General features: G+C 40.7%; 1 protein-coding gene across 1 annotated transcript in view; it reads right to left on the bottom strand.

The window, feature by feature from the left end:
• Window positions 1-11429: 11429 nt before the first annotated feature.
• The window catches only part of GNA13 (G protein subunit alpha 13), a 41293-nt gene continuing 29761 nt past the window's right edge, over window positions 11430-22961 (bottom strand). The window contains exons 3-4 of the mRNA XM_049859738.1: window positions 18251-18301; window positions 11430-12873 (exon numbers count right to left, since the gene is read on the bottom strand). Coding sequence (XP_049715695.1) covers window positions 12301-12873; window positions 18251-18301 — 624 coding nt within the window. The 3' untranslated portion in view covers window positions 11430-12300. The remainder of the gene's footprint in view (window positions 12874-18250; window positions 18302-22961) is intronic.

Genomic DNA, 22961 nt, shown 5'->3' with positions numbered 1-22961 from the left:
TTTCCCATCTAATCCTTTGAGTTGCCGTTGGCAATTTGATCCCATATAGATAGATCTTAAAAGAGCATGATGGTCAAGGCAGACATTTTTTACTAGTTAAGTTAAACTATTGTTTGGTTTTAAGAAGACTTCAGGGGATTTTTATTTTTGCTTTAAGGTTTAAAGATTATCTCAGGGCAATTGTTTCAGGCATTCATCAAGCCTCTAGTGTTTCAGAAAGTCTGGATTCCATGAGAATTTGAAATTCCATTCTCCATTTGTTCCCTTCTGATCAGGATTCTTCTATAGAACCTTTGATCAAAATGTTCAGTAATAAGGAGTCCCTGGGTGGCATAGTCGTTAAGAGCTTGGCTGCTAACCAAAAATGTTCAGTAATGGTAGATGGGCACCATCCCATTCTTCCAGTCTCATGGCAAAGGAGGTGGTTGTTCATGGAGGCACTCCATATGGTTTTCAATGGCTGATTCTTTGGAAGCGGATCACCCGGCCTTTCTTCTGAGGCTCCTCTGGGTGGGCTCAAATCACCAACATTTGGTTAATAGCTAAGCATGTTAACCATTTGTACCACCCTGTGCTTCCTGGACAGAACATAGAGGGCATAAAGAGGCAAAGAGGAAAATAAAGCTAGAAAAAGTAGGTCAGATTAAGTAAACATACAAACAGAAACAAACCAAAAAAAGAACCCAGAGTCACCGAAACTTTTTGTAAATACAATTTTCAAACACTGAAATGTCCCCTAATATTCTCTTGGGAGAGAAGGTCGAGTTTAACCTTATTCCCTAAGGACTTGATCTTATCATATCTACAGTAAGTTGCATTCACATATAGATGCTGCCACAACTTAGCTGACTCTTGGGTGCAAGTGGAGGGTATGAGAAAGAATCAGATATGTTCAAGCAAAGCAGTGACTGTCTAGGTGAAGGTGGCCCACGGAAGGAAATACAGACATCTCTCGTTTTATAGATTAAATGCCATCCAGAGAAGCTGACCAAGAAATGAATTTCCCAAAAGTACATTATTTCTCTGTTTTTCAATAAAAAATGAGAATCCTGGACTCTCAAGCCTAACCTCCCAATTTATTGCGTGGCCTTTCCCATTGCCGTTGAGTCAATTCTGACTCATAGCGACCCTATAGGACAGAGTAGAACTGCCCCATAGAGTTTGCAAGGTGCGGCTGGTACATTTGAACTGCTGACCTTTTGGTTAGCAGTGGATCCCTTAACCACTGTGCCACAGGGTTCCTGGTATGTGGCCTTTAGCAAGTGTTATAAGCTTAAAGCTGGAATGAGACTCAGTTTTGTCACTTGTAAAATGAAGTGGTGGTTGAAATTGCTACATTTTCTGTCAACCAATCCCAAGGATACCTCTTGGTAATGAAGGGATTGGCAGTATGACAGGCTTTGTCAGGTGGCCCCATGGCACCTGAGGTCTCCTCAGTCCTTTCTCAATAAAACAAAACATTGACCAAGCAGCTCCTAGGAATGAGCCATTGTGAGGGGTACCTCAAGATTTAGTCCCCACCTGGAGAGATAAGATATATATAGTAGTTTGTTAGATCCTCAGCCCCAGCGAACCATGCCTCCTGGTATTCCTGCCTCCATAGACCCCTCCCCTTGAATCTGGGCTGCTTAAACCAATAGAGGCAGCTTCCCAGTTTAGGCCAATGCCTTCAGCAAGCCCTGCGGATTCCACGTTTGCATTCTTGGGAGCCCTAAACCATCACATCACAAACTGGCTATCCTGCTGGGAGGCGGGGGGGGGGGGGGGGGCGGGGACCACATGGAGAGGGGGAGACCCTGTGGTTCTGCAGAGGAGAACCAAGGAACAAAGCCAGGCTTGTGCCCCCTGGGGCAGCTAGCTAACCAGGCAGCCCCCACACTTCTGAGCCAAAGTAGCTGAGACCCCTGACATGGGAGTGGAGACACCTTCTGGGATGTTCCAGCCAACCCCATTGGGCCCTGTTTAAATTCCTGACCCACAGAACTAAGAGCAAATAGCATCTCTGTTGCTTTAAGTCGCAAAGTTTCTGAGTAGTTTGTTACACAGCAGTAGGTAAGGAAACCAGTAAAATGCCCATAAAAATGTCAGGAATCTGCGCCGTCTGGCTGGTCGGGTTCCTCAGGGTGAAAAGAAAGGGACGTGCCCAGTTTAACCACAGGCAGGAGCGTTCACTGTGGGAGGCCGAACGGAATTCCCTGTGAGGACCCCAGGGTTCTGGACCCAGGTGGGAGTGGACGACAGGCTTCTCAGCTCTTGCTTAGAACCCTGAGCTGAGGGGCCTACCCCCGACTTGGTTCAGCCACGGCTGTGCCTCCCCACCAGTGGCAATGCCAGGGAGAGCTGTCTTCCAGAGGGTGGGTTGGGTGTCCTGGAGTCAGAGGTGTTTCCACTGGGCGGAATGCTGTCAGGCACCCACCTTCCAGGCAGTGGCAAAAGCTGAAAGAGCCAGACAGTAGCAAAAGTGGTGGTGGAGGAGGGATGGAGACAGGAACCGACCCCACGAGGCAGCAAAGGCAGCTGCCAGGATCTCCTTCCATCAAGCCAGGACAGAAAGCAGAGCTCGGCACTGACGTAGAGGATCACGGGCCACAGAATGGCGCACATGAGGAGGGTGACAACATTCAGAGGACTGGACAGGACTGCAGGGAAGTTTCACGGGCAAGGACAGGCTCAGGGCATTCTGCACACAGGGGACTCTCCTCCAGAATGAGCAGTAGCAGGAGTGCAGACCTCTGGCTGTGGAGGTGGGCCATTGGGGCAGCGGAGGGTAGGTGTTGGCCAGGAAAGGCAGGTGAGAACAGTGAATACCAGGCCAAGGCAGTATATGGAAGGACTGTCATTGCGGGCAGGGCTTGTGTCTGGTCCACTGTGTTCCCCTGCCTTCCAGCGGCTAGCACAGAGTAGATGTTCCATAAATGTTTGCTGAATGGATGGACTTGGCCTCTAGGTGCTGGGGAGGCATTGAAGCTATTTCTGCAGGGGTAACACAAGGCAAAAAAAAAAAAAAAGTTAGGGGGCATTGGTGGTTTAGTGGTAGAATTCTCCCCTTCGATGTGGGAGGCTGGGGTTAGATTCTGGCCCAATACATCTCAGGCACAGCCACCACCCGTCTGTCAGTGGAGGCTTGTGGGTTGCTCTGATGAACAGGTTTCAGTGGAGCTGCCAGACTAAGATGGACTAGGAAGAGAGGCCTGGCGATCTGCTTCCAAAAATCAGCCAGTGTAAACCTTGTGGGTCACAACCGTCTGATCTGTAACAGATTGCAAGGATGGAGCAGGTCTGGGCAGTGTTTTGTTCCTTTGTGCGTGGGGTCACCATGAGCTGAGGATCAGTTTGTTGTTGGTTGACAGCAGCTAAGAACGACAACAATGACAACATAAGTAAAAGCAGTAAAAGAGATGCTGGTTGGATTGGCCCAAGAGGAGACTGGACAGAGAAAGCCAGTGAGGCTTCTATAGTCTCTCCATGAGAGGAGACGAGGACAGGGCCAAAGAGGGGACAGCAGGCTGGAGATAAAGGGGTGGAAGGAGCATGGTTCTCAGGAAGAATTTTACCAGCCTTGCCATGGAATCGTTCCGTGACGTGGGCAAGTCACTGTCTCTCTCTAGGGCCCAGCCCCATCTCTGGAAATTCAAGGAGATAGACAAGAACTTCCCCTCTGCTCAGAGATTTGGTGATCAATATAAAGTGTGGGTGGGGTGGTGTCAGGGAGAGGAAGGAGCTAGAAGGTCACAGATGGCTCTCAGGAAGGCAATGGAGAAAATGATGTGGATTGTGGGCAGAAAAAGGAAGTCAGCCGGGAGAGCTGAGCTGGGAGGGAAAGATGACGCATTTGCTGTTAGGGAAGTGTGGAGGTGAGGCAGGCACATCTCCAGAGTAAACAGGCAGCAGAGGGACAAAATCACAGCTACCGGAACATTCCCTTCGCTACTGACTGTATTAGCTAAAAGATGGCCCCCCAAAAGAGAGCCATGTCCTAGTCCCTGGAAAAAGGGTCTTTGCAGATGGGATTAAGTTAAGGATCTTGAGATGGGGGATTATCCTGGATTATACAAAGCCCATGTTCCTATCCCCCAAATCACAGGCGTATCCTATACCCTCTCCTTAAGGGACTAATGGCAAAGAGAACTCAGCTGCTAACCTAAAGGTTGGAGGTTCGGGTCCACCCAGAAGCACCTCGGAAGAAAGGCCTTGCAATCTACACCTGAATTATCAGCCATCGAAGACCCTGTGGAGTGCAGTTCTACTGTGACACACGTGGGGTCACCATGAATCTGAATTGGATCCACAGCAACTGATAGTTAAGTCGGAGGGAAGGAAATAAGAAGGGAAGGCTCGTTGGAAAGGCAACTTGATGCTAGAACCTAAATGCCTTGACTGCCAGGCCAGGGAATTGGAGCTTTATTTTGTTGTATGTGCTTTGGAAAGATTTTAGGCTGTATAGAAAACCTCCACTAGTTTTATGCCCATTATTTCCATAAGGTTGGGCACCCAGCCCATATTTGGAATGTATTCCCCTCTTACATTGACTTACAGCATCTTTCCCAAAAGATGTTGTTGTTTTGTGCCATCAAGTCCATTCTGACTTCTGGTGATCCCATGTGACAGAGCAGAACTGCCCCAGGGGATTTCCTAAATAAAAAAATTTTTTTTTTTTTTTAATCTTTAGGGGAAGATCGCCAGGTTTTTTCTCCTGAAGAGCCACCGGTGGGTTTGAACTGATGACCTTACAGTTAGCAGCCGAGTACTTCTTTCTCAAACTATAACCTGCTACAAATGGAGAGATTGCTTGTATAAAATCAGTTTTTATCTGTAATTTCTTCAATACAGCTGAACTATGGGTGCTGTATTTCTCCCTGGAGGATAAAGTTTTTGAGTAACTACTCTGACATTAAACCATCTTGCTGCATCTTACAAAGCTTACTAGAACTGGGTTTTTCCATGTAAAATACCAGGAAGATAAAATGAAACAGCTATACTTTTTCTCTCTCAAGGTCAACATTGTTTGGCCTTCTCCAAGTTTCACCTCACATGCTTGTTCCCTCCATTCTCCAATGCTGAACAGGGACAGAAAAACAAGTATAAGTCTCAAGCTGCAATGGAATTAATTACAAAAGGATTATCAACTTTTAAAAAGACTTCGCTGGTTTTGTTTTCCTTCCACGTACCTTCATGGGGCAAAGAAAAATCAACACACTCTTCCACTCAGAATAAGTGTTAATTCTGGCCACAACTTTCCTCAGTATTCTTGTGGCAAACACAGAAGCTTAACATAGCTGCCATGAATAGTTATTTTGTATCAAATACTTGTTTGAGCCTTTTGTTTCCTTGGTGTACTTAGAGAGAAAAGGGAACCCTTGTGAAATATAGCGGCACAGTGTTTTCACGGATACTTCTTGCTGTAACCACAATACTGTATTTCAGGTGCCTCATTAATTTCTGAGGAAAAACTACAGCACGTATGTGAAAACATTGCCTGAGGTCATCAGTTTTTTGAAGCTTCGCCAAATTTCCGCAAAAGAAACCCGTGGGTTAACCTATAAGCCTTGCCTTCCCAAAAGACTAGAGTCTCTCTTTTTCAACAACCCACATTGTGAGCAATATCAGGTCATCTTGAGACAGCATCCTATGCCAAAGACATGTGATTGTCAGATCAATCATGATTGTGCCAAAATACTTTGCAAGACAGTAGTTTTGAGTTTTAACTCTTTCCTTTTACAATAATGAATATTCCCTTGTTTCTAACAATGAGGGTGTTAGTTGCCTTCAAATAGATTCCGACTCACTCATGGCTAGCTTAAGAAAAAAAAAAGTTTTTAAGGAAGGGGCTTCTTGGTTTGGGGGATTCAAATGTTCAAGTGAGTTTAAACTTGTCAGTTGCCCTCAAGCTGATTCCGCCTCATGGCAACCACATGGGCGCAGAATAGAAATAGGCTCTACAGGGTTTTCAAGGCTGTGACTTTTTGGCAGATTGCCAGGCCTATCTTCAGAGGGGCCGCTGAGTGGGTTTGAACTGCATACCTTTTAGTTAGTAGTCCGGCGCTTAACTGTTTGGGCCACAACTTGAAAGGATCTAAATCTCTCCCAGAAAGCCTTTTAATGAACTGTTTCCAAAATCACAGGTTTTTAGGTATTTAGAAATTAAGATCGAATTTTTCTACCTCAATGTTTCTTGGACCGATGGTGAAATGTCACGTTAAATGCAAGGCCATGGAACAGAATTTTCCTTTGCCAGAGAGGCAGGGAGCCCACAGGCCTCAGGACATTTACAACTGCTTTGCAATTTCAACTGCAGGGAAGGAAAACCCTTCATTCTGCCTTGGAGGAGGGGAGAAAAGTACATGCACACCTTTCAGTACATGCGTGTGTGCCAGTTAAGAAAAGGTATAAACCTGCTAGGAATTACTTAACAGCTCCTAATGTAGCTGAAGCTTTAAAGGGCAAAGATGAGGGGTCCACATGCTCTGATAGGATTGGTACTTCACCTCTGTGGCCGCAAAATCCCCTAGCCCATCTACTCATGAGAAAAAACATCAACTCTCAATAGACATTCTACAAAATATTTGCCCAGTACTCCTCAACACTGTCAACGTCACCAAAAACAAGGACAGTCTGAGTAACTGTCACAGCCAAGACGTGCCTAAGGAGACACAATGACTAAATGCAACAGTGTTCTTGATAAAATGCTGGAACAGAAAAGGGGCATTAAGGAGAAATAAGGAAATTGGAATGAAGTATTGATGAGTTAATAGTAATCAGCATTGGTTCATGAATCGTGACAAATGCACCACGCCAATTTAAGAGGTGAATTAGAGAAGCCATTATAAGGGGTGTGGAACACTGGCAACTCTGTACTATCTTTGCAATTTTTCTGTATATACCTTAAAAGTGTATGGATGAGTGGTAACATGGTTTGTTTTGTAAACACTGTGTCAATTGCTATAGACATAATAGCATTACTTCTGCCAGCTGAAGGAACCACAAGCCCAGATACATGTTAACGGTTTCAGCTAGTATAAGAGGAGCAGAAAGACAAAAGGTTCCCCTTCCCCTACTCGACGTCAAAACACATGAAGTGTCTATGAACTTTCTGGGAAGAAGTCCACATCTCCATCTTTAGTAAGGGAAAGTTTATGGTCTGATAGAAAGGCCAAGTACTGTCAGAGAGCTGCCAGAATAGACATTTCTGTGCCTAAAGTCACTAGATGAGATTTTTACTTTCAAACTTTTAAGCTATTGGCTTTACACTTTATATTTATCAAATGTTAGTTGAAATAACATCATAGTACTGAAGAGTTTATAAATGTTTATTAAACGTCAGTAATTTTTACAAAGCAAATATTAATAGCAAGAGGCAGAATGTTTGCAAAATATGTACAAAAGTAAAAAGCCTTAATGAACTAGCAACTCATAAAATCAAACCGTTCTTTCTACTTTTAGACCTCCTTTAGAAATAATTTATTGCCAATCCTGAACTAAAGCACTGACAGAAAAGAAATTTACAGTATCAGATAATGTGCTTAGTTCCTGGAAAGTTATAAAAAAGATATATGTATATGAAAAAAACAAAACCTAAGCCACAATACTTTTATACAGAGCCGATACAAATCATGGTTTGTTAGGTACAGTGTGAGGCTGTTAGAAAATACACTTTTTGATGAGGCTTCTTGGGCTAAATAAGCTCTCGCCACAGGATAGTAGTATAGAAAAGCCATTTAAAACATATGCGATTCTGCTTTCAAGTAAGAGGTAAAGAAAAGGTAAATGGCATAGTTTGTTTCATTGTTACATATATTTTTCAAGAATTAATCCCTACTTGCCCCCATCCCTTTTTTTCTTGGTACCATCAACTAGACACGACTGAGGACAAAGTCATCACCTACTATGGCAAGAAACGTTATAAGCAAGCTTTCTAAATACAAACCAAAAATCACATTCTGAGAAAGTAGCACATTGCTATTGTGATACTCACTGCCTGAAAATTCATGCAGAGTGGGCCTTGGCATACTTCGATCCACCTGGAAGTTTCCATCGTTATCATCAACGGCAGACTTGGATAGGTTATAAAATCTCTTTTAACCCAGAAAATACTGTCCTATCATTAATGCTTTAAGAACAATCAGTGTCCCACATAAGCTCCGGTATCTAAACCAAGATGGTTGGGCTTAAATGCCAACAATGTAAACACATTTATTTAAATGCTAACTACACATCCAAGTAGACACAGCAATACTAGTGGTACAAACATTGAACTTCAAAATGAAGTTAATAATAATTTACCACGCTAATACCTACTTGATGGTACCTGAAAAAGTCATCAAGGCCACCTTGTTTAAAATGTTCAGGTTTAGATTTATACTTCAATCTGTAGTATAAATTTATTAAGCCCTAACCTCGTACCATAAAATACTAGGTATGTACTGTATTATCTGCTTCATTTAGGACCTGGAGACATACACACACCGACTCACATACAATCTCTCTCTTCCTCATGGTTACTAGATTGGGAAGCCAACTTGTATCCTATCACTTAAAAAGAAAAAAAAATCAGTACTTTGAATCAAGTGGTACAAAACATGGGTAGATCACCGGTAACGAATGTGACTCGTCTAACATGTCAAAATGCTGGGAGAGGGGGCAGAGTGACCCAGTCCAACGACAGCATTTCCAACTGAAAAAGACGTGTGCAAAATTTCTGTTAGTGATTCCTCAAACTACAATAAATGAAAAAGTAACAGACTGACTTTCTCTAGATTTATTATGGGCTTTGTTACAAATGTCTGACTGGCTTTACAGGCATCATTTCATGGATTCAAACAAGAAATTAAGAGTTAACACTGATATTTGGTTTTTTGGTTACTTACATACGAAGAAATTAACAACGCTACAAATTGCAATGGAGAGAATTTTGCTTCGAATATATCATTATGTAATGAAAGCACCAATTTCAGGGCTTCTTAACTGTGATTTGAGTGGACATGATAGAGCATATCTTGGCAACTTTATTCTTCATATAAATAAGTCATAACCAGGTATGTGTATGAATGCTGAAAATACATTTCATCAAAAGCATAAATACAAATACTTGGGTATGCATTGAAAGGTAAGGTTTACCCATTCTTGCTTACAAAAACTATTATAGGGCATAGGGCTTTGACTGACTCTAAATCAATACTTATCATAATCATTTCTGGTATTAAGGTAACTTTGAAGGTTCTACTTTAAACCAACCACTGCCACCCAACTGAATAGGATTTCAGAGGTTAACCAGCAGCCAGCAGTCTTACTCTCTGTAAAGTACATGCCAATGTAACTTCTTAAAAGAAAACAAAAAATAAGGATCTTTTTCACTTTACTTTGCCTCCTTTGTTGCAGTTACTCTCTAGCTCTCAAGTGCCCTTTCCAGACAATAAAATGGAAATGAAGATTTCAATTTAATAAAATATTTGGCAGAGAGCAACAGTTCAGGTTACTAAAATTAATATTTTAGTGGCAGATACACATCTTGAATTATTTAGATCTTCAGAAAACATGTGACAAAACCCTTTCCCCTAAAAAAATCAAGGCCTAAATTTGTGTTGTTCTTGGATTTATAAGGCAACTCTGTCTGGTATAAATTTGTTCAAGGGCAATGAAGACACTTGTGTGGTATTTCTTGAGAATTAAGAGAGAAGGCAATCAGGCTTAAGAACAGAATGTAGTATAGAATTAGGCACGTTTTATTCCAAAACAAAACCATGAAAACTTGGAAAATTGAACACACCAAAAGAACATTAAATTTAAATTACTTTTTTAGAGATTGTGTGTATGTGTGTTGGGGGGGGAGGGAAACAGCATAGTGAAAATTGTAATACCCTTTCAATTCTGTTCCTAAATTTCATCTCCTTCTTCATACAGTGGTATTTCAAACAGATCTGGTTTTCATTCTATAGGTATAAGGCTCCTTCAAATGTTTTAAAAATACAGTATATAAAAAATGTGGTCTAAAGCCTTTAGACTGAACCTTACCATTCTACTGGATATTCACACACATCTGGAAGTAAATATATGTAATTTACTGTCTCAAAATATATTCTAGACTTTATTTTAAAAGAATATTGACTGGGACATCGTACACATCAAGCAAGAGAATCACAAAGCCCAAAAATAATACCGTATCTATGCGGTTTAACACTTCTTGGTGGTGGTCAAAATGGAGAAACTTGGTGATTTCTGCTCTGTCAGGCAGTATTTATAGCTCAGGGCACCGATATTAAGTAAGACTGAGTTTCCTTTATATACAGGGAATTTATTTAGCCTTCAGTGGAGATAGATTAACATTTGATAATTCAATAAAACTACTGGCTAAATTTATATTTAGACTCTCCATTGAACAGTCCAATGTTACTGTGCACATATTCAGAGATATTCATTAGCACAGAAATGATGCTAAACCTGTGAATTCCAACAGTGTATTCTTTTTGGCAAGAAGCAGTTGATTATTTAGACATGCATCAACTATACTACGCACACTTGCATTATGATGCCGGCTACATGTTTGTAGCTCATGTATTACCAATGCATGAACACTGGAAGTTGCTATGTATACGAGGATGGGAACTTAAAATGCAAGAACAGAAGCTATGTTAGGAACAATCTCTGGTTAGCTCACTGAAAAGCCCAGCCTTATACCCAATGGTAGAATACACCAAGCAAAACTGTCTTGGAAAGACTGGGCGATCCGTAATGTTGACCAGTCTTTCCAAGGGCTTTCTAACCAAAAAATACCTGAGAACAGTCAGCTATACTGTAAAGTGGCAGATATCACAGTCTTAATCACAATTTTCAGGAGAAGGAGAAAAGCTGTCACACTTTTCAAACTGTCACCAGCCTTAAACATCTGTTTCTCTAAACCCAATTCTAACACTACATACAACCTACAAGACAGTATTTTTATGATTGCAAACCAGCCATTCTGATGAGTTCACCATAAAAGCCTCCGTAATCATAAAGTTACTTTGTTCTAACTTGGTAAGTGGTGAGGGGTGGCCAAATGTAATCAACTTTAGGTGTGAACTAAAAAATTACTACTTATCCTTAGAAGCAGTCTTTAACATTTAAAATGTACCTCAAAAAAGCTGGTATTCCATAAACAATAACTACACAAACATGCATATACTGCATCTTTTAGCGATACACCAAGAATGACTAGGAGGCTCGAATAATGCCTTCTTGAATATTTGACAGGAAAATACTGCCCTTGGCAAGCTCCAAATAAAGGAGGGGGGAAAAAAAAAACCCATAAATGCCACAATCTGGAGTTGAAGGGAATGGACAAGAGAGCAAAAAAAAAAAAAGATGTCTGTGATGGTCACAGAATGATTTCCTACAGCAAAGACCCAAATCATCTGAGACAGGATTTAAAAGTTTGAGGGTTAAGACACACGATATTCTGGAAAGGGTATGTTTATTCAGAAAGTTCTGCTACCAAGTTGCTTGCAGTGTTTAGTTGCCGTGAGGCCAGGATGTTTCACATACGGCACATTAATTACAGGATAATTAAATATGTAAAAGGCAAATTCCATTTCCCTCATTACTTCTGATCAAAACACTCTATGGCATCTGCTTGCCTTTTGCTCCCCCATACCATCTGTGAACTCATCAGCATGAGACAGACCAGAAATCCTTATGTAAACCTTCAAACACTATGAACATCACCTTCAGAAACCACAGACATTTGAGAAACAAAATAACTGCTGGGTGTACAAGCAATTACAAAAACATGAAGGCTAAATCTGTGTAAACCTACCGAATGACATTCCTTAGCTCAAACTTCTTTCCAATAGCCCTTTCAAAAGAGGTCGTCACCATAAAGGTAGGCAACAAGTGTTACTGCTATGTGTAATAAGGCAGACAAAAGATAGCTTACTTACTTTGTTCGTTCTTAGTCTCATACCTGCAAATATTTAAGGACATCTTCTATACTTGGCACTACAGAATTCAGTTTGAAAAGTGGACTAATGTAAAGCCTGAAATACACCTATAGTCTGAGGTCTGCCAGGAAATTACAACTTGACTCAAGTGCAAGCCGTACTGAAACAGATCCAAGCCTAAACTTCAGCAGATATTGGCAATGTGTTATTCAGCAGCTCTCAGCCACAAACCAAAGTCCACAGAAGACGGACTAAGATTTCCAAGAAGTTAAACATAGAATCAAGATTTTTCTAATTCCTGTTGTAAACTGCTATTTTAAAAAACAAAACACAAACAGAAAACAATCAAAAACACAAAAAGATATTAAAATAGCGAGTCTTTTGTACATCACTGTAGCATAAGCTGCTTGAGGTTGTCGTGAAGAATAGTATCCTTCACATCACGGAAAACGAGGCGGATGTTTTCTGTGTTGATAGCAGTGGTGAAGTGGTGGTATAAGGGCTTCTGCTGCTGGTCCCGGCGTTTGTTACGGAAACATTCCACCAGGAATTTTTGGACGTCTCTTAAGCAGTGGGGATCCCCTTCAAATTCTAAGAAATAGTCTTTGATGCTGACAATCTGCACTTTCTCCTCGAGCAAGTCTGTCTTGTTTAAGAAGAGTATTATGGAGACGTTGCTGAAAACCCGGTTGTTGACGATGGTTTCAAAAATGTTCAGAGATTCTGTAAGGCGATTGGTCAGTCGGTCTTCCATAAGCACCTGGTCAAATTCACTTGAGGAAACAAGGAACAGTATTGATGTCACACTGTCAAAGCACTCAAACCAACGTTTCCTTTCTGATCTTTGACCCCCTACATCAACCATTTTGAAAGGAACGTTTTTAATTTCAAAGTCGTACTCATGAATGCCTTTGGTGGGTCTTCTGGCAAGCAGAATATCTTGTTGTGATGGAATGTAATCCTAGAAAAGAAAAGCATTGGTTTATCCTTAGTAATTTAAGTAATTATTAGAGATTTTTATGTCATATTAACTGATCTAGTGAATGGACATGTCAACAAAATAATCTTTTTAATATTTCCTGGTAACATTAAAGCATCGATACTATTATTATGCTCATTATAAAATGCCAAGACACATTAAAAAGGTAGCGTACAAAGACTGGTTCAAAATTCACACCAATGACCAGCATCTACGATTGTCTTCACCCCTGCAATACTAATCAAATTTCAGTTTCATCTACCAGTTGTCTCCCCCCACCCCGCTATATGTCCATCTTCACTGCTACATCTCACCTTTACCTACTCTGAGCTCCAGCCAGAGCGATCTTACTGGTCACACAATCACCTGTTCCCTACCTGCTCCCTGGTCCTCTGTTGAAAGCAATAGGACCTGACATGCCAATTCATGAGGACCACTCCCCAGTTCAAGGTTTTGTCCACCTCCGCTAGCCCATCCTAAATGTCCATTTGCTGTGCATCCCCCTTCACGACTCAGAACGTGTACACTGGGTCGCCGTGTCATCGCTGCTGTTGTATTACGTGTAGGAAACACTCTACTCTAACTACTGAGCCAGACTTCAGGGCACTTCTTAGTTTGGTTTCCAGGTGCAGTCTGAGTAGCTCTGCTCCAGCCTTCTCATTTACTGGCCCAGGAGCTCACCACTAGTCGCTTACTCTGAATACCATGCCCTTTGCCTGTGAGATGGAGATGTGACGCCTGGCCAGCCTGCCTTGGAGAGTTGTGGCAAACATCAAGTGAGCTCTTCTCTGTGAACAGGATCCGTGAACTAGGACCCTGAACAAATGGAAGATGCTTTTCTCACCAGTTACTCCTAACAGCACACTTCCATGTGCAATGGAACAGGTGTTTCTTCTCAGCCTAGTATTTTTCCAGAACTCTAACATAGCTTTTTAGCAATACGCAACAGGGTAGCTTTTAATAATATGATTTAGGTTGTTTCCAACTTTTTTTGCTGCAATTAAAATTCTCATGCACATGACATTTTTCTGCTTCTGGGCTATTTCCTGAGACTAACCAGGAATAAGATTATAAGGTCAAAGGCTGTAAACATTTTGATGACACTGGACACTTACTGCCAAATTGCTTTTCAGAAAGGTGGTACCAAGGTGCAATACACGTGTGTGCTACTTGCTTCAGAAATATGCCAGTAACGGGCTTTCTTTTTTTTAATTTCCTAATTCTCTATTTAAAAAAAAAAAGGTTTTTTTGGCCTAAAACCTAGTTAGGAAACTGCAGGCTAACGCACATGAAGCGCAGGACTAGGACAACGTGACCAAGGAGTGAATGGCCTGGCAGAGTACAGTGCAGGGATTCCACGTGTGAATTCTAGAGCCAGCTCGCCACATACCAGCTGTATGACGCTGGGCAATTCACTTCACCTCTCTCAATCTGCTCACTTATAAAATATAGATAATAACATCCACAGGGTTCCTGTGAGGATGAAATGAGTTAAGTGAGTAAAGCACTTAAGAACCACGTCTACAAAGTCTACATGTCAGCTGTCACCGTTAGGTCCACCATGACTGCTGCTGCTACCGCCCACCGCCACTGCCCACGGAGAGAGGGAAAAGGAAGCCTGGGACAGCAAGTACAATTCCATTCAAATCTCTTACTTTTAAATGCTCACCAGTTGTTTGCCCTTGACAAGCCTACTGACATTCAAGCACAACATAGCCATTAAGAAAACTCATCTTCTTCCTCACCAAGCCACGTAAGTCCAATCAGTTTGCTTTCCTTTCTCCTTCCTGCCCCACCAACACCAGGGTTTTTTAAGTCTCCCAGTCCTCTTGGGCTCCCCTCTCTCTGTCATCTCCTATTTTGTATCGTATCCTGTCACTCCTTTGGCTCTCTTTCGTATACTTACCCTCTCATCTTTATTCCCACTGCCCCCACTTTTTATCATCTTTGGTATGGACCACCATTTCCTCACTAGTTTGCCTCCAGGATCTCACACCTCTCGGATCCATCTCTCAGCCACTCTCAGCCTCTGCCTAGGCTAACCCTCCTGTGTCTTGGCTCCAAAACTTACAGTGGGGTTTCTAGGCATCAGACGCAAACCCTGATGACTGGCTTTCAGCACCCTCCTGACCTCTTCACCCCTTGTTTTCTGGAATTGACAGACTCTGCTCTGCATGTACGAGCTCACCACAAGGGCCTGCATCAAGGCCTGCACAGACTTTCACTTCTTGATACCTTACATGTTCATTCACTTACCCGACAGTGTGATGAACAATGTATAAAAACCCATGCTACTGCCTTCTGGAAATCTGTTTGTACGAGTTAGAGCCCAGCACTTCATGCACCCTTCATCAGACAGACATGCTTCCTAAACCTAAACACACACAGGGTCTCTCACCTTGGTGTGCTGCACCTTCTCTTTACATATCTAAACCCACCCCTTCTTGGGCAGTTCAGGTTCATTTACTCTTACCGACCAGCTCCAACTTCTCTGGCCAAAGCACCTCTCTCCAGTCTATGAACTAATATCATCTTTGTGATCAGTATCATTTAATTGTCCTCTGCTTATTTTATGTATGTCAGTTTTGTCTCTCTGACTAGACTGGGATGCTTAAATATAGAGATCAAAGACCCAAACAGCTAACACTGAGCGTTTACTATGTGCAAGGCACCTTTCTAAACATCGTACAGGTTTATTTCATGAAACCGTCTCAAAACCCTAAAAGGCCAGTTTTCTCTCTATACTCATGTTACGGATGAAGAAACAATGGTTTAGAGAGTCAGAAATGACTTGACAGCAAGTAACAACAACAACAGCAGGGTCACACAGAGCCAGTCTATGATGGAGCTGGGATCTGAACCTGGGAGGTCTGGCTGCACAGTCCATGTCCTTGACCCCTGTGCTGTTCTCCTCCCAGGGGGTCATAGGACTCAGCACAAGTGGGGCTTCGATGGCCCTGGTACTTCAGTAAGAGACAGAGGAGCGAATATAGTCATATCGCTTGTCCAATATGCACAAAATGGATGGCAAATTCGCAGCACAAAACCAAACCAAACCAAATCAGCTGCTGTCAAGTTGATGACAACTCATGACAATCCCATGAGTGCCAAGAACTGCACTCCATAGGGTTTTCAATGCTGTGACCTTTTGGAAGCAGACTGCCAGGCCTTTCTTCTGAGGCATCTTTTGGTGGGTTCAAACTGCCAACCTTTTGGTTAGTAGTCCAGCACTCAAACATCTGCCCCACCCAGGGACTCCAACCCAGGCCTCTTCTTCCATCCTTTCTAACTATTTACTGAGCACAGCACTTTTTCCTTTTTATTCCAGGTGTGGCCTCTGAATTGTTCTCAACATAGTGCTCTAAGCAGCTACTATGAATTGACTGGAGTTGGCCTAGATCACTCAATCAAAAGCTGCTGCTTCTTTTTTAATGTACTAGTTTTGATAACTGTATTATGGTTACATAAGATTTTGCATTTAAGAGAAGTTTTTTTTTTTTTTTTTAGTAAAAGGTACACAGGAACTTTAAAAAAAAATATTTTAGTGTTTTAGGTGAAGGTTTACACAGAAAATCACGTTCCTATTTCACAATTTTTATACTAATTGTTCCATGACATTGGTTACAATTTTCACAAATGTGTTAGCATTCTCATTATTTCCATTCTGTTTGTTCTGTTTCCACTGATCTAACTTCCCGTCCACTCCTTGCCTTCTCATCTTTGCCTTTGATAAATACTGACCGTTTGGTCTCATATAGATGATTGTTTAAGGGACGCATTACTCACAGGTGATACTGTTCATTTTATAAGCCAATCTATTATTTGGCTGAAAGCCACTCTAAGAGTAGCTTCAATGTCAAAACTATTTGTTGAGTGTCTACTGCATGCCAGGCACTGTCACTAGGCACCAGGAACTCAACTTTTCATGATCAAGAGATGAGTCCTCATGGAAAGAGGTGGGTAAAAAACAAGTAAACCTATAAATAAAGTAGTAATCACTACTTTATGAATGCAGTAAGGAAAAAAAATCAAGCGCTGAGATTAAGAGTTGAGAGGACCTACTCTGAATGGTATGCTCAGGGAAGGTCCACGTGGAGAAGTAAATTGAGGAGAGGAGGCCAAGTCAGTACTGTTTAAATTGGAAAATATGAAATAACTCTTATAAAATCAGTTTATCTATGAGGATGTTTCTCCGTTTGGCCTATTACTTACTTTGTAAGGCTCAGAATCTGACCAGATGAAAAAATGCTTATGAAACAGATCTTAATAAAAAGTTTTACTAATGTGGACCAAATGAGCAAAAACAGATAAATATGGAGATCTCAACATCTGAGGGACTCTGCGTCTAGAAACCAAACACACTGGCTTAAAGGCAGGCAAATGTAATTTTTTAAAAGTACAGGGCAAATGCAAAATTAATCTTGCAAAGCAAAAAGAAGGTACTTTTTTCACATGTCCTAAATATGCTGTTAGGCTACTTTTCTACCTGCGACAGGTTTCACTTTGTGCCTTCCCTCAGTTATATATACATATATTTTAAGTTAAAAACCATATTAAACCTATTAAAAGACTATATTAAAATTCATAACAGAATTTTGCTTTAAGGGAGGCAAACGACACTATGACAGATTTAGCGGGCAACAAACGACTCTAGGGCAATGGCTTTCAAACATTTCCTACGCAGCAAAAATCTTTCTTCCAATAAACTCTTCTGCTGAAGTCCAAGCCGTAGAACAGACCCGCGCCAGCCACATCACCAGGGGGCTGCTGGCTCTGAGGAACACACTGCGGGAAAATAATAAACTCTCCAAGGGTGGCTCCTGCCCCTGCCTCGTGGAGTCTCTTCAGCTGGCCTTCAGAATCTAGCCCTCCTACACTGTTAACACAAAGGGTCCTGAACTGGAAAATGCTGGTGCCAACGTTCTGAAATCATTCAACCCACTGTGTTCTTTCTGTTTCTACTCGCAAGGAAGAAAAAAAGACACTGAAGTGTAACAGATTAAGTGCAATCTCATTTTCAAACACAAACTTCTTTTGTAAACGGTTTTACTTTCATGAAATAGTGGATGCGGCATTTCTGGAGGGAACTGCAGCGACCTGAATGGTAGACAGACAAAAAAGGACAGGCTCCCAATTGAAAAATTAAAATATCTTTTCATTTTGGGGGAAAAAAATTCAGTATTTTTAGCTACTAATCAGAAAGCAGAAAAAGACATGAAACTACAACTAGAAAAAAGCAGATAGCTTAATATACAATTTTCCTAAATATTCTGACAAGTCGTCCTACAACAAAAACATCAACATCCTGAGTACTGCTTTCCAATGGCAATAAACATCAACATTAAGTTCACAAACTTACTTGTTCTCCAAGTTTATCCAAATTATCCAGGAAATATTTTACAGATTCACCCTAAAAACAAGAAAAAAAAATGAATAGATATTAGGGCTTGGAAATAGGAGCTCTTGTTACAACAGTTTATATTATCCTGTCTGGTTGAACACTTAATCCAAACACACTTGCTTAGTCACCAATTTCAGACTGAAGAGCGAACTCTTGCAAAAACATAAAAACTCTGCCTCTGGCATGAAATGCTCCATCTGAAAAGCCCCGTTAATTTCACAAATGCTTTACAAAAGGATAACCCAAGTGACCACCTGTTGGCATGGGACACATGCGTGCTTCTTCGTACACCATGTACCAAGAGGGAAGATGCGACTAAAGGTGACAACTGGTGTGGAGACAAACGTAAATCTACACCCCAAATTTAAGTGGGATTCTTTTAGGTCTACATTTTTCTATCAAGTTTACAGCAAATGGTGATTATCGCCTACAGAAATAAGATGAGAACACCGTATAAAATATCCCAAGTAACAGGTATAACCTGGACAGACACACCTGGCTTGAAAGGTGTCTGGATAATGCTCCAGGCTTCACGTCTCCCATAAGAGAGTCCCCCCTCATCAGTGGCCCATTCTAACTGAGGCCCTGATTTCTATCTATCAGACTCCAGACAACTGCAAACATAACTACATGGGAGAACATTCCTAAAAGGAAATAACTCGACCAGAGGACAGGCAGATTGGAGGGGAACCGTTTGGGGAAAGAAGGGCTTCCTGTCTTAGTTTCCCAATTCCCTCCCTACATTTTCACTTTCCCTGTTGGATTCCTACTACATGCTGTGTTTCCATTCCTGAAGCTGCGCCACAAGCTCCTTTCTGCAGGCAGTACTTCTTTAGTGCACAGCAGAGTCACCTGAAGATCTTTTACAACTGCAGGTTCTGACTGAGTAGGTCTGGGGTGGGGCCCAGGATCATACTTTGAGTCACAAGACCTTAAAGAAACAGTTTTCAAACTTTTTGGCCTCATCAGGGCCCCTTTATTCTTAAGATTCTTGAGGCTCACAAAGAGCTTTTTTACTTATGTTGTTGTGTACTGTCGAGTTGATTCAACTCATAGCGACCCTATGTGACAGAGCAGAACTGTCCCATTAAGTTTTCTAGGCTGTAATCTTTACGGAAGCAGACTGCCAAGTATTTCTCCCATGCAGTGGCTGGTGGATTTGAACCGTCAACCTTGCGGTTAGCAGTTGAGTGCTTAACCACTGTGCCACCAGAGTTCCTTTTCATTTATGTAGGTTATGGCTAGTGATATTTACCAATTTTACTAACAAAAGCAAAACTGAGAAATTTTAAAAAATATTATCAGTTCATTAAAAAATATCAATAAACCCAGTACATGTAAACATCAGTATTTCTGTATGTCTTAATAGAAAACAGCTGGATTTTCATATCTGCTTCACCATTCACAGTGCTGCAATAGGTTATTTTGGTTGAAGTATACAAAGAAAACATGGTCTCACAAGGAATGTGGCTGGAAAAGGGAGGGATATTTTAATAACCTATTCAGATAGTTGTAAATATCCTTCTTAGTTACTACATCAAAACTTGACAAGTGGTAGTTTCTTAAAGGCTAGCTACCCTGTGAAATCGGAAACCTCATCAACAAATCTCCATACTGTTCTGCTTAAAAAAAAAAAAAAAAATACCCCACTGGCCTATCCTGAACTTTGAATGGATCTTTTACCCACGCTTATTTTATAACATTAGACATTGAGTTGTGGGTGACTGAGTTAGGCAGGTCTCTCAAATATTGACACATTTCTTTATACAAAATAAACGATCATATTCCATTAATATCACCAGTGACCTTATCAGAAATCCGGAATATCCGGACGTTGTCGAACTGAAAGTTTTCCGAAAGTCTAACTTTTACCTGAAAGTTCAATTTTTATCACTGACAACAAATACTCTTTTATTTTTCTTGAAGTGACAGTCTCAATTACTTCATTCTTTTTTTAAAAAAATATCTGCCAACTGCCCAAGTCTACTAAATAAGTCAGTTGTTCTTTGAAGTGAAAATGGTGTTTCACTAAAATGTGGCTACTACAGCTCACAACACAACCCGCTGCACAAATGCTTTCTTTCCCTTGAGACACTCATCCTGCTGAATATGCTGCTGGAGTGCTTTCAGTGGCCCTCCCATTTTGTCATTCGACTAGAAGTAGTAAAGACATGTGGACTCAAGGGTTGAGATTTAATACAATTAATAATTTGTACTGCTTAATCAAGGACATTGTTCAGTGAAGCTGGATTTATTTTTAATTTTTTCACTGCAAATGCATACCAAAGAAAACCCAAAACCATTGCTTTCGAGTCGATTCTGACTCATAGCGACCCTACAGGACAGAGTAGAACTGCCCCATAGAGTTTCCACGGAGTACCTAGTGGATTCGAACTGCTGACCTTTTGGTTAGCAACTGCAGCTCTGAACCACTAGGCCGCCAGGATGGCAGTGAAGGACACGTGTAGTCCAGTTTGGGGCCAATGCACTCATCCACTTTCACCCACTGTCGTTCTGCACCATCACGCCAAGTGTCAACACAGTGAAAAAGGGAAATACCTTCTCAGTATCATTATGAAGCGTTTTGAAGTGGAAGATTCCCCGGTCAGGGCTTCCGGATCCCCAGGGGTCCGTTGGACCACACTTTGAGAATTGTTGCCTTAAAGGTTATCATGGAGGGGTACGTGTGTACACATATGTGGTGGTGATGACGGGTGGGAGTGTCTGTGATTTCCTCGTGACCGTAATTGGCGGTGAAATGATTTTGTTTTTCTGGATCTGGGATATTGGTACAGTATTAAGATATGTCTAGTATCAAAGGTACTGGGTGTGTTTTTAGTATCAAAGGTGATTTTTAGGAGAAAGGAGAGGGTTATTTGGTCAAATCTGTCTGGATATTGTGCATACATCACCCACTTTAGTAAAAAAATATGTTCATTTTTTGATGGATAACATCATAGGCAAAATGGATACCAGGATTTATCGTTAAATAATGACATCAATATTTACTTATAGGGCTTTTTATACAACCCAAATGAAGTTACACATTTAAAGTACTTAAAAAATAAAATCCCAAAACACATCACCAACTTTGTTACACTAGACAAATACAAGGTAAAAGACAGTCGATCTAGTCATGGATGAGTCAGACTAACAAAACCGTTACCCTTTTGGTAATGTGTGTACCTGAATAGTTACGTAATATTAAATATTTTAAATGAAATTTAACACATCTCAAAAATGTTTCTGATGGGTAGTATTATGCACTGCATTTATGGCTTGTTTTTTTCTTGAATTTAGAAGTATAATAAATTTACTGAAGGCAATTTGAAAATTAGCAGAAAGTACAAAGAAGGAAATAGGCAACAATCGCTAATTCTACCACTCAGAAAGAACCAGCTAACATTTGAGGATATTTCCTTCCAATTATTATTATTTTTTTTTTTTGGGTATATTCAACATGATTTGAGACAACTTTGCATACTGATTTTTTCCATTTAAGCAAATTTTAATTTTAACAGTCACATAATAATCCCTAGTATTTATATGCTAAAAATTAAATAAAACCATTAACCTAATGTTGGGTATTTGAGTTATTTCCTTTTTGACACACACAAAAAACACTGAAATAATGTTGTGATAAACAGCTTTCAGCACATAGCTTTATGTGTTTTTTGGATTATGTTTTAGTAATCTCAGGATTACTAAGGCAAAGAGTGTAAATATTTTTAAGACTTCTAATATTACCTCAGAGGTCCTACCAATTTTCTTTTACCCCCCACAGGCAAGCATTGAGTTTATTCTTAAATAGTGACTCTATGATGAAAATAAACTAAGCCAAGATCATATAAGAACAAGGGTTTTGCAGATACTTCTATAATTAAGGTACAAATTTAGAGGCTCCACATTGTAGTGACTGATATTTTTTTAGGGGCCCCAGAGCAAGGGAGCTCTGCTTAAGAGAAAATAACACCTCCCACATCCAAGTCAACAATAAAAGTTCAACTACACAAAAATTCATTTCAGTACATATCGTTACCTTAACTGAAGGCTGAACAAATGAAAGATACAGTAACCTTAAGATGAACATATTAGTATTATCTAAAGCAGCAACTCCCTCTTTTTTAAAAAAGATAATTTAGAAGCTCATTTTTCCACTTAGCATTAGGGGAATGATTTAATAAATGATGGTTATTTGATGACTGTGAATCCTCAAATAACAATTATATTTTATATAACTGCTACACATGAGATATATAGACCATTAAGTGTTAAATTAAAATACAGCAGATTACAAAATGTAGGTCCACAATCCCTTAACCACAATTCTAAAATTTAAAAAGGGTAAGAAACAAATCTTTTGCAAGCCTGGCACCGACACTCAGATTGCAGTGTTGAAACTGATGCGAGGTTCTCTACAGTCTCTGTTTATGCTCTTAGTGAAGCTATTCAAAGGTTGTGCCGCAAAAAAAGTGGATATTACATCACAGACCGTGTATGTATTACTGTATTATCCTTCTGAAAGAGAAAAATTCTTAATTCCGTAACACGTCTGGACTGAAGGATTTATAAGACTATGTATTCGTATTGTGTACGCTTTAATCTGAATCATCTGAAGTGTAGACAAATGTAATTGGTGGCATTACAGATGACTATATTATCTTAAGAG

This window comes from Elephas maximus, chromosome 19, assembly GCF_024166365.1.
Source record: "Elephas maximus indicus isolate mEleMax1 chromosome 19, mEleMax1 primary haplotype, whole genome shotgun sequence".
NCBI classification, from domain to species: Eukaryota; Metazoa; Chordata; class Mammalia; order Proboscidea; family Elephantidae; genus Elephas; species Elephas maximus.
The sequence above is the reverse complement of the archived record's forward strand: the minus strand, read 5'-3'. Positions and strand labels throughout refer to the sequence as shown.